Below are 18,177 nucleotides of genomic sequence, written 5' to 3'. Positions count from 1 at the left end.
TTTTAAGTTTTGCTACATTCTTTTTCTACATTCTTGTAATTCTATCATAAGACGTGGCGAACCTTAAATCTCATCTCTGCAAAACTCAAGCCAGGTCAAAACACAATCCATCTACGGCTAATACACGTGGCATCCGTAGGAACCACAACCTCTATGTATTTATCTCCGAAGTATTATCTATGGCGGTAGCCTTATAATGGCTATGAAGGTCTAAATCTATGATTGGTTGTTGTCCAGCATCATGAATATCTCTTGGTTTTGCTCAAACCAGTTCCCCAGCTCCATATTATGGTCAAGGCTTCCCGCCATCATATTCCCAGCTTGTCCTGTTGATAAGCCCCCGTAATTAATATCATTTGAGAGCTGTGTGTCATCGTTAAAGCCCTGGATATTTGCGTGCATGTTCAGGTGGCTGGGCACGGGAACCCCCGCCTCGTAAAACAGCATCTCAAATGGTGTATCAGGTATGCGTCCTGACACCTGCACTGGAGGATTATTGGATCTCGAGCCCACATACTTGCAGGCAACTTCATACATCAGCTTGAACAAATGAAGCTGCTTTCTGTACACATTTGGAAGATCTGGGGGTATCATGTCGACCGTTTTAACCACCGCTGCAAGAGGCTCCAAGTGAGTCGGGTCGCAAGTCTCGATGGCATGGCAAAACAAGACCATGAATGGCACCAGAGGTACCGCCATGAGTCCCCTGGTCCCTGGTCAGTTTAAGCACTAACACCTGGGTTGGACGTCTTACCAATGCATGTAAAACTCAAAGACGATGGTTTCAACATTCTTGAGCATTGACAAACAAATCCTGTGTTGCTCGAGACCATTCTTGGCTGCTTCCAGGCATTCTTCGCAAAATGCTGAGGATGTCAAAGACGCAGGTTTCACTGCTCTGAACACTAGACAGCGCATGGAATAGTATGCGACCTGATCGGTCCTGCGGAAGATCTCGCTCTGGCTTTCGCCGATGCTTGCCCTAATCGACTCATATAAGTGTTCCTACGAATGTGTTAGATAACATTTGCCCATTCTTGGGTCGGTCTTGAGCTTACTTCTGTCAGACTCTTTGTTTGGAACAGCTGCTCCATCTCAGCCGCAAGTCTCCTCGCATTCGTCTCCCTCTGAATATCCGAATGGAGTAAAGACCCCGGACTGTAGAGTATATCATAAATTCTTCCTTGAAGGCTGCAAAATCGTGCCCATTTCGCAATGATCGGAGTAGGTCCGTCTCCTCTATCGGCCTCTAAAGCATCAAAGTTAATGGTGATTTCTCCATCTCGGATCAAGACTGGCCGACTGAGTCTCAAAGCGAGCATCTTGTCGCAAAGATGGATGTAGAATATCAGTTTAGCCCGTCGTTGCTTTGCTTCTCTCGACTCTGGCGTTGGGAGATGTTCCCGGGTGAAACCTAGTGTCTGGCACATTTGTACTGCTGCAGCAAGAGTATTCCAGGACAAAGAAATCCGGCAATGCTCGAGATGGTAGGATGACTGGACTTGTATCAGTGGCATGTGCTTTCGAAGGGACTTCCTGCGGAGACACTTACAGCCATGAACAGGGCGAGTATGTAATCGGGTGTGCAGGGCATATTAAAGGGAAGGCTAGCCAGGATAGACTCCAGGTTCCGCCGGCAGACCATCGCCTGAGATCCAAACTCATTCTTAAGAACTTGTTCAGTCTCGACGTTGTTGCATTCGTGCAATAGGCTCATCAAGCCAACATGCGTAACGATGAGATCAGCGAGGGTAGGCTTGCCAAAGTAGACTGTCATGAGATACTCGACAAATTGACTGATGCTGTGGAACTCTGCGCGCCAGAATAGCTGTAACCTGGGAGACTCTAAGACGATATTAGTCTATTTATAGGGACATGTGTCGTTCGGATTACCTCTCAGTCTCTGCACAGCCATCATGGCTAGGTTGACGGGAGGGAGCTGAAACCCTCCATGTTCTTGAGGTGACAATATCCGTTGCGTATCAACAAGACGCGTCTCGTCAGCTGTAACTTCTTTGCCCGCCAAGATCTTGCGCAGCGCGTCTAGGTGACTCTTTATCTCTGGAAGCGTCTGCGACGGCTGATTGCTGTCAACGAATTGCTGCAAGAAATCTGTCGCAAATGTAGCCTGTGTCGTCAACGTGACATCGCCTTCGAACTCTGGGCCTTTCTCCGGGCCTGTTCCAACATGGCATGACGGGGAGCTCGCATGGGAAATTGGGCTAACTTGTGAACTAATAGTAGTATGAGCAGCTGACGAGCCTCCTTGCAACTGCTGAGGAGAAGAAGTGATGTTGTCGACAGCGAGGCTTATGCGATCAAGCTTTTGCGAAATGGCATCCAATTTGGATTCACTATCCCTTATGAGCTTGTTTACTTGGTCAATTCTCTCGCCTCTACTCACTAGCCATCAGATACTAGGACCTGCTGGCGTTTTGCTCGAGGCTTGAAGCCAGTGGGGAATGAGCAACGAATATCCTTTCGTCGACATGGTCCACAAGGATCTCCACGGTCGCATTTGATCTATGGCGGGTCAGTGAAGGTGCTGCTGAGATTTACGTGTTCACCTACCTACCTTTCTTTGTCTACATTGGTCACACTGGCAATTGTCAGTTGCCATCCAAAATTACAGCACAGCAGCTTACAGAGAGCTTATGCTCGGGAACTCGACGCGTCCCCGAGACGGCGTTGTCTTCTCCATCGCTTTCGTTTGGGTCCAGATTCATCGTTGGCATTAGGCTCAATTGACTTGTCGAAATATTTGGCAAATTTTAGAACACTCGGATTCGTCAGAGACTCACGGATATTGGCCTACAAACCGCCAAGGCCAAACCTCATCCTTGATGATGGCATGAGTCTCTTTCGGGTAAAGGCTCGGTTTCTCGGAGCCCCGAAAGACCGCAGAGACTGAGGGACGCGATTGGTTTGCAGGCTCGAGTAGACCAGCTACCCTGGAGGTAGAAGAACTCAAGCAAACAATTACCATCACAATCAATAGGGCTCAGGTATATAGCTTGATACTATATGCCTATAAATATTACCTCCTTTCTTTGTAGATGTTGAAGCTTTTTTATTTTATTTTTTTATTTTAAAGACAGTTTCCGGATGCGTTCGAAATCATGCGGTGCCAATCCCCAAGCTTGGGAAAAACGATTTAGCTGCGTGTTCGGAGCATAAACGTCAGAGCTGGTCAAAAGATCTAATTTGTGGAAACAGCAGTCTGAGTCTAACCGGATCTGGAGTAGACTATGACCATCTTGACGTCACCCTTTTCTCTCGAGTTTAACGCGTTATCCCTTGTTGATAGTGCTTTAGTACGCGACGACAACGCGTGTCACTGGACTTTGAGTAAATATACACATACAGTTACCACGATATACAACTTTGGCTTTTTCAGATAGGAAAATACGTTCTTTACTGTACTCTTTGTAGTTCTATCATTGCTTGGCGAACAAAAATCTAACACCGACGTCATGATTACTCAATGAAAACCGAACACTCCAGAACACCTAAAACATCATCCTGCCTCAGCAAACCCCGCTCTACCACCACGTCCAGAAACGGGCGCTCCTCAGCCAGAGCCGATCTCACGATGCTTGACACTTTGGCATAGCCAAGGCTCGGGACAAGAGCTGTTGCAAGTGCACTCGCGTCAAGAAGATGCTTCTCTGACGTCTCCTTGTTTGCGATGAGGCCCTCGACGCATCGCTTGGCGAATGTCTTGGACACGCTCTTGAGAAGTTGTATGCTGTCGAACAGTCGGTCGCAAACCAGAAGCTCATAGTGATTGATTTCCAGCATTCCCTGTTGACATGCCATGGAAACAGCAGCATCATTTCCAGTGATGGCCAATGCCACTTGACAAACCGCAATGGGAATCACAGGATTGACCTTGCCGGGCATGATGGAAGAGCCTGCCTGGACGGGCGGGAGAGTAATCTCAGCAATACCGCCATTGGGTCCCGAAGAGAGCAGAATCATGTCGTTTGCGATCTTCCACAAGCTATTGGCAGTGTTTCGCAGCTCAGCTGAGAGACGTGCACAAGTGTCCATGTTCTGCATGCCATCAAACGCGTCGCTACATGGCTGCACTGCAACCCCCAGCGAGGAGGAAAGATGCTTGAAGACTGCTGCTTTGTACCCAGACTTAGATCCGAATCCGGTGCCAATTGCAGTGCCGCCCATGGGGAGCACTAGAAATGAGTCACGGATCGTGCTGAGGTGCTGTCGATGTCTGCGAATGACCGCCTCATGAGCACCAAGAGCCTGACCGTAAGTCATAGGCTGAGCATCCTGGAGACAAGTCCTTCCAAGACGAAGAAGAGTAGAGTATTGCAGGCGCTTCACAGCAAATGCATCCGCAAGCCCTTGGAGCGCGTCCAAAACACCCTCCATGGCACGATACACGGCAAGCTTCATGGCTGAGGGTACAGCATCATTCGTAGATTGTCCCATGTTGACGTGATCGTTGGGATGAACAAACGTGTAATCAGAAAGAGCCCGGCCTGAGTTCTTGGCAACAATGTTGGCGATGACTTCGTTGACGTTCATGTTGGTAGAAGTTCCGCCAGAACCCTCCATCATGTCAACTGCGAAATGCTTGTCATGGACTCCAGTTTTGACCTCTTCGCATGCCTCGGAAATGGCGTTGGCCTGCTCAGTTGTGATAGTACCGACTTCATAATTAGCACGGGCTGCTGCTTGCTTGATTACAGCAAACGCGTAGATGAAGTCTGGCCAGGTGGCGATGGGTCGTCCTGAGAGAGGAAAGTTTTCGATGGCGCGGAATGTGTTGATACCGTAGAGAACATCGTCTGGGAGCTCAAGCTGACCGAGACTGTCTTTTTCGAGACGCTTTGTCTCGATGGTAACGGTCACTTTGTGACCATTGGCTCCTTTGACGAGTAAGCCGTTCGTTGGCTTGGGCTCGCTGGGAACAACCTGACCAATGTAAGCACGTGAATGTGACTGCGTTGGGCAGAGATAAGCGGCGGCTTACGGTCGAGATGATTTGAGTGACCGTCATCGTGTCGGCTGCTGGGCTGACAGTCTTTGAGATTGTTTCAAGTGATGAGGATGCTGCTAGTCTGGTGTTTGTGCTGGCTTGTTCTACTTTCTCGTGAGATTCGAGAAGTCTGTCGAGGACGGCGCTGACCATCTATATAGAAATGACTGGTGTTGCTAATGAGGCCCCCAAGGCTGTTGACATTACCCGGTTTTCTCTCCAGTCCACGGGGTGAGGCTTTCAGCGGGATGAACCGGTGAGAATAAAACCCAAAGTCGATGGTACCTCAGAAACCCATGGCCGGCCTACAAGAGGTTGCAGTCGCGGGTACTCGCATACAGCCTTCTGTCTGACATACGGCTGACCAACTGGGTCTCTTCCCTCCCATGCTTCGGCCGCTAAACCATCTCAGCCGATGCTGAAAAAACTCGCATTAGCGGCCGAAAGAAAGAAGAAAGGAACGAGAATTTGGCCCGCGTGACATATGCGGTGCCATGATACAAACCAGGGATCTGCACTCAACGGGTTTCCGACGTGGCAGATCCCTACTGAGCCGATAATCAGCATTTCCGGTCTGTGGGGGAAATTTCCTACCCCTCCATTAGCGTTGTCGTCACATCCCCCCTCCTTTTGGCCCAGAGACAACGTATGTGCATTTCTGGGCGCCGTACACCGTTGACAATTGCCGCTTGACCGGTGAGCTGGGTTGCAGAGCAGATCGAGCGATTTGCCGCTCGCCACTCGTCAGGCAAGCGTCAGATCTGGCAATGGCCGGGTCTCGGCCTGGAAATCTGAGGCCATATCAAGCTCGGGGAGGCAATGCCTTAGATCTCAATCCAAAGTGACAAAAAGAGTGGCCCAAGTCTACGAAGGTCTTTGATAAGTTTATTATGGTACCCTCCGTCAGGCTCCGGATTCTTTTTTCTCCCCGAGGCTAAGCCATGTCGTTATCGACCGCAAGCTATCTCGACTCACAGTTGCATTTTGAGGTCACTGGTCAGCCACATGGTTTGTCAGAACATAAGCATGCAGAAAGGGTAATATCGGCCTTATCTTATAGATTTCCTATATTAACTTAGCCGAGCTTGCCAGATAAAAAGTTCTGCTATGTAACTCTCAACAGCGTCATTCAACATGCACAACCACACCTTCTCCAACACTAGAAATGTAGAGTGACGAATTGCTTCTTTTATCTTTATGCCCACTGAGAGCAATTATTTAAAAATTCCAACCAATCAACATCAGACCATAGGCTCTCGCAGAACTCCAATGATGGAACCTCAAATTCTGTTGGTCTTTCTACCGGTCCGGCATCTTCATTGGCTGTGAGCATTTGAACAATGCTGTCTAAGTCGGCTAGTAAGGCATTGTGATCTCGGGCAGCCGGGTTACCCGCTTCAGCCATTTCCTTTAAAATGAGGCCGCACTGAGTATAGAGATGCTCGTCATTAAGCTCGGAGGTTTCAGTAAGCTCGGGAGCGACGGCCTTTGCAATAGAGATGATAGAGAGGCTACTGAAAGCGTGCACTGAGTCCCAATAACCGAATCGCGCTGATGGGAAAGTTAGCATTCCTATTGTGATCGATTCCGGGCTTGTTAAAGTGCCTACCATGTTTACCGCGATTAAAGAGGTCTATTAGTATCTTGCAATTGTTCCTTGCTGCATCGTGACCTTCCTTGGTGAGTACCTCAATTCGCTGGCGCATTGTTACATTTAACCTTGATTCAAGGTGGTCAGAACCAACTCCCTGCAACCTGAGAGACAGCTTCTTAGAGAAGAAAGGTCGAAGTAGCACCGTAAAGCACTATTGGAATCAACAAATGACGTCGGAAGGTGGGCCAGAGACCTACCTGGTGATATCTCAAGTATAGGGATGCAAGTCCACGAGCGCATGATCGCTGGCTCATTTCCTCCGGCACACCATTTTTGAAGTCAAATGAGATGTATGAAGGTACCTTTTCCTTCCAAGACCGTAGCGTATCGAAGCACGGCCATAGCTCGAACAACATAGTCTCCAGATCCGAGACCCGACGTAAGTGACCGACAGATTCCATTATCTGGCACTTGATCTCGCATATTTGTGTCTGCAGTGTCTGGACGCTCGGATCGAAAAATTGATCCATTTCTGATTCGGGTATGTCTCGTGAAGATGGCAGCCCAGCATCGAAATTATTCGCTGCGTGCGCTGGGGCCAGTCCTAGCTCTGCCACGACCATTCTCTCCATGCAAAAGGATGTCCACCATAGGCGCTTTCGATGTTCGAGTATGACATCTTGCCCAGAGGCCGATGAGCGTGGAGTCCTGTCAAGAAACAAGAGCTTGGCTACTGCTAAGCTCTGCGTCGCGTATTTGTAGGCCATCCTCCGACGATTCAAGGAATAGCAGTAGAAAGCCTGTTGTACGTAAGATAGCGTCAAAGCTGTCAAGACTGGTAGCGTACCATGAGATTCAATGCCTCGACATCTTCTGTTGTAGGCTCCTCTGATGAAACATTTAATAAAGCTACAGCTTGTTCAAACAAGTCTGATCCGGGAGGTGTCGGAGTTTCATACTGTTCAGTCGCAACTTCACCAGAATTTTGCGATCCATACATGAAAGTTGTAGCCAAGGCAAAGACAAGAGATGCCCTCGAAAGCCAGCTTCTGTCTTGTGACTGGGTCTTGGGATCTGAGAATAGTAGCTGAACCCGTTTCCTAAAGTCTCTTCGGAGAAACCAATGGTGGTCGCAAAAGATGTCCTCGAAGGTGTCAAGTAACTTCATAGCCAGCGGCGCTGATGGAAGCTTTATCAATATCCTCGGCTCTGAGCAGAATTAGACTCCTAAGTTATCATTTTTTCAAGGCTGGAGTCACATACCTATCAAGTCGGATTTAAGTACCGCATATGAGTATCCGCCTTGCTGTTGAAGCCCATCGGGACTCTCAGGCAGCGCCATCTGCCGGAGGTCATAGACAAACCGTTCTGCACTGCAGTCATGTGATATAACAGCCCGAGCTGCGACTCTGCTGCTAGTCGAGGTACCTGGATTCGAAGGGCTCTGTGACTGTCCTGAATACTCGGGTACATCATTCGTGAAGCTGGGAGTCAAGGATGACAATGGCCGAGAGCCTGCAGCTGTTCTCTCAAGATCCCGTAGGTAGGCTTCTGGTACGGTCACGTATGTAGTCTTCACGGGGTAAACGCAGTCTCGCTGGCGACGAGCGCATCGTCCACATGGATGAGCTCGTTCTATCAGCACAGTTGTCAAACATAACAATGAGTAGCATTCTTACCGCCGTCGCACTTCAGTTTCTGAGAGTGGCAAACTGTGCATGCTACTGTGCTTCGGCCCTTGAATCTGCCCATGGCTCACAAACAGAATCGATATACTGGCTCTAATCGCTAGTGACCGTTGTGATAGGTATTGCTTTGTGCATATACCCTGGCTATGAAGCTCTGGAGGAAACGACCCCGTCAATTGCTCAGGGAATTGGAGGCTGGACCCAAGCCACTGGTCCGAAGAGGCTTAAACCAGCAGGAATTTTAGTGGATGCATCGATCGCAGGACAAGGTTTTACGCGATTCAGGCGTGCCACCTAGACATCACGACAGGTGCTCCCATTGCTACATCACTATAGTCTGGGTTTCGTATGAGTCTCATTCAATTCTTTGAGTAAGTGGCTCAAGGCTCCGATGCGTAAAGCTTTCTCTTTAGCAATGAAATACTGGGCTCGAAAGCATCTTTGAGACTTGGCTTAGCGGAGAGGAGAGCATCGGCTGGAGCGCATTAGCGGCCGAACATGAATTTGACGTCTCATGATTGGTCTGTTCATCATTAGAAGCATGTCGGCTCCCATTGCATTAGCGGCCGACATTTCCAAGGGTCATTTACTGGATTATGACCTGTAGATAATGACGCAGGAGAAGAGCAGATCATAACCAGATGCATACAGATTTGATCTAGTGAAAGCAACCTCTGTGCGCCCATACATGTTGATGTACACGGGCACGCCGGCTAGGGGAGGAAAGAAAACACAGGACCTCGATCCTAAATGATAAAAAGACTTAGGGTAATATAGCCTAAGTTTAGGATGACTTTTGCTCACTTTATTTTGACACCCCACAGTAAGGTTCGCTGTTTTCTTGCCCCCCGATGGCCGGGTCCGGGTCCGGGTCTAGGTCAGGCAATAGGGCATGTTAACAGCCAGATGGGCAATTCGCCTAGCCCACGGACGGAATGAACTCAATTGTAGGTAGGTTGCAAAAAAGAATTTTGCACGTTTTGTGACCAGGTTTGCTCGGCTGACATACTTGTGCAGCCGAAATCTTTGTCCACTCCTCACCAATCCACAATTACTGACTTGGAGACAGACCAAGCCCCAGGCTTCACATCAAACATGGGGAATTACTCATGTTTTCAACAAAGGCCGAATCTGGCCCCATGGGGAAGAGGGGTAAGCTAAAAGTTACAGAGGCCATGAATGACTCCAAAATTTTGACATCGTGATGCGGGGTGATGATCCTCCTGCTGGAACCCCATCTTGAGCACAGCAAACTTTAATTCTTAATGGGCATGTTCGACACTGTCTCTCTGCAGTCCTTTATGTGTTACAAAAATACCAAGAGATAAAGAGTGCCGAGGCTCTGGGCTACGTTTAATGATAAGTTGATAGCAGACATCCCAATAGTCTTATCTGAAAATAAAGATACGAGTTCTTGAAGCCAATTTTCTAATCACGGATGGCCCGTATCATGACACCAGTGGAAAATCCGGGGAACTAAGATAAGTTGCAACGCTAACGGCCGCTTTCTCTACCGAGCCGAAACAAAACCTTCGGTTCCCTTCAACTTTCCTGTCTCGTGGGTGAGGCAAGGGTTCCCCGTATCGTACTCAGAACAACATGAAATCGGGGGAATTGGCGTCCTCCTAACGGCCTCTATGCCTACCGAGCCGACAAAAAGTTCGTTTTCCTATCTTACCATCATTTGTATAGCGTCTTTCACAAGGCTACCCCATGCCAAGCGACTACGTAGAGTCTGGGGAAGTGCTCCAGGCTGATAAGACACCAATGAGTTTGCATGCATTGGAGATGTATAAAGACGAGCGTTTCCAATCTGGATGGGAAAGCTCCTCATCATTCGCGGCATCAACCCCTATTTCAGTCAACAGCAGCATGTACAACAACATGGATATCGAAAAGAAACCCCACGCCAGCATGGACGAGAATGAGTCTTGCGACTCCAAGAGCCAGGGGCAAGTCATATCTCCTAAGCCTGAAGCTCTTCAGCACCTTTCAGATGAGGAACTCACGGCTCTGGAGAAGCGTCTCAGGCGCAAGATCGACCTGCGTCTGCTTCCATGCATGATCTTGATCTACATCATGAACTATCTCGACAGGTAAGATGCCTGACTTATAAAGGTTGACGGGGAAGCTGACGACATAGGAATGCTATTGGAGCAGCTCGACTTGGCGGCCTGGAGGAGGATTTGGGATTGAAAGGCAATGAGTTCCAGGTATGAAACACATGGAATCTTCTCTCGAGGCTAATCTAACCATTATAGACTGCCGTATCTGTGCTTTTCGTTGGCTATGTTCTCATGCAAGTTCCTTCAAACATGCTATTGAACAAAATCGGAAAGCCAGCCTCCTACCTTACGGCTTGTATGATCGGATGGGTATGTTATTCCTCAGATGTTCAAACTTGACAGTAGGACTGACAGAGACAGGGTGTTTTATGTGCTTCCACTGGGGCTGTCCATAGCTTCGGCGCACTCACTGCAGTTCGATTCCTTCTCGGCTTCGTCGAAGCAGCTTTCTATCCCGGCGCCATGGCAACTCTTAGCGCGTGGTATGTGCGAAAGGAACTAGGTGTTCGAACTGCGATCTTCTACTCCGGATCTCTAATCTCTGGCGCCTTTTCGGGACTAATCGCCGCCGGCATCATTGACGGGATGAATGGTGTCGGTGGACTCCTGGCCTGGCGATGGATCTTCATCCTTGAAGGCTCAGCTACTGTTGTCATCGCCTTCTGCTGCTACTGGATCCTCCCCGACTTTCCAGCAACCACTAAATGGCTCACTGAAGAGGAACGTGCCATTGCTCTGTGGCGTATGGAAGTTGATGCTGCTGGTGAACAGGACTGGAAAGCAGGTGACCAGCAATCTCTCTTCCATGGTTTCAAGCTGCTTCTCCAGGACCCTAAGAACTGGATCTTGATTGTTGTCTGTTATGGCGCTGCTAGTGCCATCGCAATCAACAGCTTCTTCCCTACAATTGTGAAGAGCATAGGCAAAGACAGAATCACTACCCTCTTACTCACCGCACCTCCATATCTACTGGCATGCATCGTCTGTGCGGTTGTAGCATGGAACGCCGACCGGGTTCAAGAGCGCTTCTGGCATACCAGTTTATCTATTGCTTGTGCGCTTGCAGGCTTCATCATCTCCGCTTCCACCACCGGCATTGGCCCTCGCTACTTCGGTGCCATGATCATGCTTCCTGGCATCTACTCCGGCTTCAACATGTCCATGGTATGGACTGCTAACACCAACTTTCGCCCCGTGTCTAAGCGAGCTGCGGCGCTGGCATTCAACAATGCCTTGGCGACTATCTGCAGTATCTACGGATCCTTCCTGTATCCCAATGGTGCTGAGCCGCGATTTATGCTTGCTTTCAGTGTAAATGCCGCTATGGCTACTATTGCTATAATCGCTAGTATCGCGCTTCATTTCGTTTTGAAGCGTGCTAACCGGAAACTGGAACTTAAGGAGGCTGAAGAGGAAGCTGCTGGACGACATCTCCCAGGATCTGGGTTTCGATACCTTACTTAAGTGTCATTGAGTAATAGGATGAAACCGAGAAGTTTGGTGTCAAATAGTGAGAATACTTAGGATAATTTAGGATAAATTAGACCAGATCAGGTCGGCCCGTTATTTAAATATTTTCTGGCTTTAGAAATGTGATCCTCCTCATATCACCAGCGGAAGATATCGAGACACTCGACATATTACTGCTAAACAAATTTAGCATACCCATCCACCATCGACATTGTAGACCGCGCCAGTCACAAATGATGCCTCATCGCTGAGTAAAAACGTGATTACTCGAGCAACCTCGACCGGATTAGCTCTTCTCTTTTGCACAGTTCCCGAAAGACTGCGCTTGATGTGTTCTTCATCATCATGCTCGTTCATAGCAGTACTCACGGATCCTAAACAAAATCAGCCAGTATTGAGGCCTGTTAGCGGTTCAAGCATACCAGGCGAAACGCAGTTGACTCGGATGTGAGCATTCTCCTTCGCAGCTGTACGCGAAAGGCCGATAACAGCTGCTTTGCTTGCGCAGTATGCGACATGCCCCGGAGCACCGAACTGTCCAAACACGCTGGCGGCTGAGACCTGGGAGGCAATCAGCAATTGCCCAAAATGTTGATCTTCAAACTTACAATGCTAGCACCGGCGGACATGGCTCTGAGTTCTGCACGCAGACAGTTGAACACTCCGCGGGTATTGACTGCAAACATCTTATCCCAGACCTCATCGCTGTACTCAGTAAGAGGCCCTGGCTCAGCAATGATACCGGCCATGTTCACAGCACCATGAAGCCCGCCGAAATTGTCGAGAGTCGTTTTGATCCAAGAGTCTACTGAGTCGCTTTTGCTGACGTCTAACACTTGATAGATATGCTTGTCACCTGGCAACGAAGCTTTGGCCTTCTTTAGTGCTTCTTCGTTGATATCGGCGAGGGAAATTGTAGCTCCTCTCTCGGCAAGGAGCTTTGCGGTGGCCAGACCCATACCTGAGCCAGCGCCGGTCACAGCAATCTGAAGTGTTATTCCTGCCAAATGTCGCACAATGAAAGAAGACTTACCACTTTTCCCTCGAAAGATGCCATTTTGTAACTTGGTATCATAGACAGTGAAGTTTCTTCTACATGGTGAAAATATTGGAGGAGGTTTTGGGAGGTTTAAGTCCATAACAGCCCAGCCATAACCAACATGTCTGCGTGATGTAGATCATTCGAAGGCCATTGGCGATAAATTTACCCCGCACAGAAAGGCGATAAGCTGTTCTGGAAGTGGAAAGTCATCCCAAGTGGCGGTTTGTCACGAAGAAGTCGTTCTATGGCTACGCTTGCGCGGGGAGCGTTGGCTGGCCATCAACAAAGCAAGTAAGGACACGTCACATAACTACATTCACATGTATGCATGGCAAGACTTGCCGGTTCATATTGGCGCTATCTGTATGGTCTCCGATTTCGCTATTTACACAAACCCATTTTGTCTATCGGTGCTGTCCCTCCCCATCCATATCTGCTCAATACGTTCTTTCGTTTCCGTAAATATCCTCAGCCCGCTTCGCTTTGCAGCGCATTCAAACCATTGTACAAACGACGCCCGTATATCATTATCATCAGTTTCACAAGCAGCAACAAACGCAGGCCATATCAGTCTCAAAGATCCATATCCCATTCCCGCGTCTGATGCATCAAACTCAAGCAGCCGATCCCGCACACCAAGAACATGCTTCTGAAGCATACTCGGATCCAGATCATAAATTCTACGATAAAAGTATACAGAAAGTGCGTGCTGCATTGTATCAGCCAAGCTGTTAAGCAGATTGACAGACTGTTGGTGTTCTGGATCAACAGGCGCTTCGACCATCCATATGGACTGGCGAAGCACATGAAGTTGCTTGATCCATCGCTCAACTGCTTTTGCCCGAGCCATGAACTCTTTCAATGTAAGTCCAGAGTTTATCAGTTCATCTTGGTTTTGCTCTTTCTCTCGTGCAAGCCGGATGACCAGCGAAAGCATAAAGAGGTGGAGCTCTGGTACGCCAAAGATCTCAGGATAAAGTGTAGCCGACCATATTCCTGGATGCTGAAGATGGAGGTCATTTTCTCCCTCTTCCTGACCTTTCACCTTGTGCATCTCCTGGTCCAGGTTACTCCACGTAGTGAGTCGGAAAGACAGGCTATCCTGACTAAAAGCACTGGCGCCGCTTGCTTCTATCGCCTCACGGACGCGGTTCCGATGATCCAAGTTCAGTGTATTTTGTGTAAAAGTGCTCTCGTGGGACAGCCGCTCAAACACGTAGCAGTGATGCAGTAACCTGACTTTGCGAGACTTTCGTCGGTTCAGGCCTTTTGTTCGGATAAACTTCTCCGTTTCCAGGAAGAAGTACTCTGCTTCATCTCGATTGCCAGAGAGTATGGCAATCTGGACCATCGTCAAGAGAGCGATGAGTATAGACTTGTACTTGGCAGTCTTGGGAATATCGTATGCTGTCTTGAGCATAAGGCAAACATGAAAGTGGGCTTTTTGATAGTATGCCGTGCCTTGGTCTAACCACTTGGTGGAACCATGAATGCCACCCAGGCTAAAGGCACTGATAGATAATGTGCCATAAAATGCACATAGACTTGCATTGTCCATCTTCTCACCGAGCGTCAAGGCCGCTAAACAGCTTTTGACATGGGGGAGAAAGAGCACGTGCCATGGGGTCTTGCTGTGACGGTACGGAGTCAGGCCCCGAAGCACGATCGTCGCATAGTGTTTAACCAGCAGTACAGCATCGCGCGGTACATCAGTGTCGACTTGGGACGATACTGAGCCTGAGCTAGGCGAAAGGTTTGATAGGTAGAGCTTCGGAGACCCAAGCTCAATTGTGGACGACCTTGCAAATGGGGAAGGGGGCTTTTGCGACGAGGCTGATTCACCCATCCAAGGTACGGCACTCTCAGTGCCCATGGCCACGGGATCCCACCAGTCGGGGATATTGAAGTGCCCTGGATCCAGCCAGCTACTCACAGGGAGGCTTTCCAGTGCTTTCAACCAATCTGTACGAGGGATGAGCGCGTTGTCTTGACCCGATAGTTGATGCTGAGCATCTCGAGGAGTCGTTCCAATCGCAAAGTCGAGTGTTGAGGTCACTACTTCCACGTCGTCATCGAAGTCAGGGAGTAGCAATTGATCTTCTCCTCCGACAGAGTGAATTTGTGAAACTTCTATCGCATCGTTTTCTATCTCGTCCAAGGTGCTCAATGGATCTGAGGGCAATTGCCGCGTGATGCGAAAAGCACCGAAAGGCCCCCTTGAGATTTGTAGGTCCGTAGACGTCCTTTCGCATTCTTCATCAATCTGAGACAGATGCCAACCCGCCAGTTCTGGAGGGACGTCTTGCGCAATCTGTTCGCTCAAACGCTCACGTTCTTGTTCTGTCAATAATGGTCTTCGGAATCGAGCGACGCCCGTCGATGAGGGGTCATCAAAGTCGAAAAAGATGTCTTTGCTGTAGCCTCCACAATCGAGACCAGAGATGTTACACATAGAACATCCGGGACGTCCTTCATCGCATTTCACACGACGACTGCGACACTGGAAAGGGTCAGTCTGGTATGGTGCTTTGATGGATTGAACGTACGGTAACACATCCTCCAAACGAACGAGTCCTCCGCCCTAGGGCCCGCTTAGCCTTTGCTGTGGACTTCCCTACAAAAGGAGGCATAGTCAAGAGAAGCTGTCTCCTCGACGAGACCTTCTTCTCAGCCGGGAATGCCCACTTGTAAAGGGTCCCAAGATGCAAGCATCGGCACTCCAGCCGTGGTGGAGAAGTGAGATAAGGCCAATCACTTCCCCGCCTTTCGGTTATCGGTACCAATCCCTCTCCTGGAGAAACCTTCTACAGAAGGCCAAATCGACATCTATGCCAAAATTCATCTCTTAATAGGCTGACCCTATACCGTATAGTACTATAGTTAATATTCTTTATAATTTAATATAAGTGGGGTAAATATAGATCTAACTAATTATAGCCCCTTACTTAAGAGGGTTATATAGCTTTATATAACTTTATAATAGTTATTATTAATCTTAAGTTTAGCTTTATTTTTATCCCTTAAATTTATTATGCCTTATAAGGTAAGAAATCCTTACTTTTAGTATATTATATCTATCTATAATTGCCCTCTATAATCTAATATATGCCTTATTAAATTTATATACTTTAGAGCTTTATTTTTATTTTACTTTAAAGTAATTTAAAGTATATTCCTTCTTTAATTTTATACCTAAAGCCAGATTACTAAGGTGCTAGGCTTTAGCCTATATTAACCCTTCCCTTACCTTACTTTTATACCCTTTTATGCCTTTATATTATATTAATTAAGGTTATATAATTAAAGGCTTTATTTTTATATCTCTCTTATCTTTTATTCTTTATATTTTAATATATTATATAAGTAATTTAAGGCTAATATTTAATTAAAGGACCTATTTAAATATTATAAAAACCTATATAATTCTATAATATTATGCCTCTTTATAAAACTGTAAAGGCTAAGAGAAAGTGCTTAGCCTATAAAGCTAAAGAAGCCTATCTTATAGAGAAGGTTAAAGTTAAGTATATTAATATAAAGGAGGCTAAAATTAAGTATATTACTACTAAGAAGGCTAAAGCTAATTATACTGCTACTAAAAAGGCTAAAGAGAAATATATTGCCTTTAAGAAAAAGCTTAAAGCTAACTATATTATTACTTAAAAGAAAAAGGCTAAAAAAGCCTATATTACTGTTAAGAAGTTTAAAGCAAAATATACTAAATTAAAGTAATATTATAATAAGCTTATAGAAATATTTATTTATATTAAAAAGGAAATAGATAATAAAGCTCTTAAAGAGGATTATATTATTAAAAAGAAGTAACTTAAATATTAGCTATATATCCTTAAATATAATAATAATAAAGACTATAAAGCTATAAAGGAAGCTTTATAATATAACTTTAATAACTATACTTTTAAGTATCTAGTTAAAGAGGTTAATAAGATTCTTACCTTTACCTTTAACTATAAAGCTAAATGCCTTTCTATAAACCTATAGTTAACTATTTAGGTATATATAAATGCATTAAAGAATTATTCCTATAAAGGCCTTATATATATAAAGTTTAATAAGAATAAAGTAAGATATTTAATTACTTTCTATTTTATATTATATTATATTAATTTATATAGCTTTTTAAGAAGTTTAACTTACTTTTTTTATATAAAAAGAAAGGTAAGAACCTTAAGGCTAAATATATACTTAAATTCTTATTATAGAATGCTAATACTATACTTTACTATCTATATAGATTTATAATACCTAAATCGCTTTTATATAATAAGTATATATTTAGTAATAGTGCTCTTATTTATTACTATATTATAGCTCTATCTAAAGGCTATACTAATTGCTTTTAGAACTATTTAGGACTAAACTGCAGCTATATTAGGGGTATATACTTATAGTGCCTTATATATCTCTATACTAACTTATTTAATAGTAACTTCTAAGAAGTATAAGGCTGTATTTAATGCTATCTTTATTACTAGTAGTAGCAGTAGCTCTTTATCTAATAGTAAAGAGAACCTTATAGATATATTAAAGGACTTTATTAAAAAGAAGTATTATAGACTCTTTTAATTTTTCTATAAGGTTACTAATTATAAAAAGAAAAAGAAGAAATTTAAGGGTAAGGGTAAGTTTAAGTTTAAGAAGGTAAAGGGCAGTAAATAAGGTATTTTAATTTTATATATAACTATTTAAAATAGTACTGACTTCTTTTAGTTACTTATAATTAGTTTTTAGGTCTTTATTTTTATAAGAATATAGCTTATAGGTTATAAATTATAACTAGCATTATAGGCATATAAAGCACTATAGAGTATTATAGGCTACTATAAATAACTATAAGGTATATAAAGCATTATAATATTTAGTAATAAAAGTTTAACGTTTTTATTAACTTACTTTATTAATTAATTGTATCTTTAAATTATATTTATAATAGATATATATATAGATCTTATAGCACCTTATAGCACCTTATAGCACCTTATAATTCTTTATTATAAGCAATTTTAAATATTCTTTTTAGTATTACTAGCTATAGTTAATATAGTATATTTATATACTATATCTTAAGGCTATATACTATAGCATAAGTATAACGGTTAGTTCCTAACTGTAGATAAACTAAGCCATACTAGGTTTATTGTTAGCAGATTATGTAAGGCATAATGCTAAGTAGTTATTAAAGTATTATATCTCTTAATAGTAGATTTAATATATATTAGGCTTAATTAATATAAAGAAGTTTTATTAATAGCTAGTAAGCTAAATCTATAAAAGTGTAAATAAATGTATTT

General features: G+C 45.3%; 6 protein-coding genes; 1 reads left to right on the top strand and 5 right to left on the bottom strand.

Annotated features, from left to right (window-relative positions):
• Positions 1–216: 216 nt before the first annotated feature.
• FFUJ_14823 (uncharacterized protein) lies at positions 217–2,726 on the bottom strand (the record flags this gene model as incomplete). XM_023576810.1 has 8 exons in its annotated part: positions 217–706; positions 770–1,005; positions 1,059–1,496; positions 1,553–1,845; positions 1,894–2,354; positions 2,405–2,523; positions 2,576–2,599; positions 2,646–2,726. The coding sequence occupies 8 exons, from the start codon at positions 2,724–2,726 to the stop codon at positions 217–219; spliced, it is 2,142 nt and encodes a 713-aa protein (XP_023429989.1).
• A 751-nt stretch (positions 2,727–3,477) lies between these two features.
• On the bottom strand, positions 3,478–5,158 carry FFUJ_14822 (related to Aspartate ammonia-lyase; the record flags this gene model as incomplete). XM_023576809.1 has 2 exons in its annotated part: positions 3,478–4,941; positions 5,000–5,158. 2 exons carry the CDS (start codon positions 5,156–5,158, stop codon positions 3,478–3,480), a joined length of 1,623 nt encoding a protein of 540 aa, XP_023429988.1.
• Positions 5,159–6,200: 1,042 nt separating this feature from the next.
• On the bottom strand, positions 6,201–8,351 carry FFUJ_14821 (uncharacterized protein; the record flags this gene model as incomplete). XM_023576808.1 has 6 exons in its annotated part: positions 6,201–6,556; positions 6,615–6,810; positions 6,857–7,399; positions 7,447–7,808; positions 7,863–8,228; positions 8,279–8,351. 6 exons carry the CDS (start codon positions 8,349–8,351, stop codon positions 6,201–6,203), a joined length of 1,896 nt encoding a protein of 631 aa, XP_023429876.1.
• A 1,649-nt stretch (positions 8,352–10,000) lies between these two features.
• FFUJ_14820 (related to nicotinamide mononucleotide permease) lies at positions 10,001–11,817 on the top strand (the record flags this gene model as incomplete). XM_023576807.1 has 4 exons in its annotated part: positions 10,001–10,383; positions 10,431–10,500; positions 10,549–10,662; positions 10,714–11,817. 4 exons carry the CDS (start codon positions 10,001–10,003, stop codon positions 11,815–11,817), a joined length of 1,671 nt encoding a protein of 556 aa, XP_023429987.1.
• A 192-nt stretch (positions 11,818–12,009) lies between these two features.
• On the bottom strand, positions 12,010–12,880 carry FFUJ_14819 (related to L-2.3-butanediol dehydrogenase; the record flags this gene model as incomplete). XM_023576805.1 has 4 exons in its annotated part: positions 12,010–12,197; positions 12,246–12,384; positions 12,432–12,809; positions 12,857–12,880. The coding sequence occupies 4 exons, from the start codon at positions 12,878–12,880 to the stop codon at positions 12,010–12,012; spliced, it is 729 nt and encodes a 242-aa protein (XP_023429875.1).
• Positions 12,881–13,250: 370 nt separating this feature from the next.
• Positions 13,251–15,495, bottom strand: FFUJ_14818 (related to ARG81-transcription factor involved in arginine metabolism; the record flags this gene model as incomplete). XM_023576804.1 has 2 exons in its annotated part: positions 13,251–15,365; positions 15,412–15,495. 2 exons carry the CDS (start codon positions 15,493–15,495, stop codon positions 13,251–13,253), a joined length of 2,199 nt encoding a protein of 732 aa, XP_023429874.1.
• Between the last annotated feature and the right edge of the window lie 2,682 nt (positions 15,496–18,177).

This window comes from Fusarium fujikuroi, chromosome FFUJ_chr04, assembly GCF_900079805.1.
Source record: "Fusarium fujikuroi IMI 58289 draft genome, chromosome FFUJ_chr04".
Lineage (NCBI taxonomy): Eukaryota > Fungi > Ascomycota > Sordariomycetes > Hypocreales > Nectriaceae > Fusarium > Fusarium fujikuroi.
Note: the sequence above shows the minus strand (reverse complement) of the source record. Positions and strands in the feature narration are given on the sequence as shown.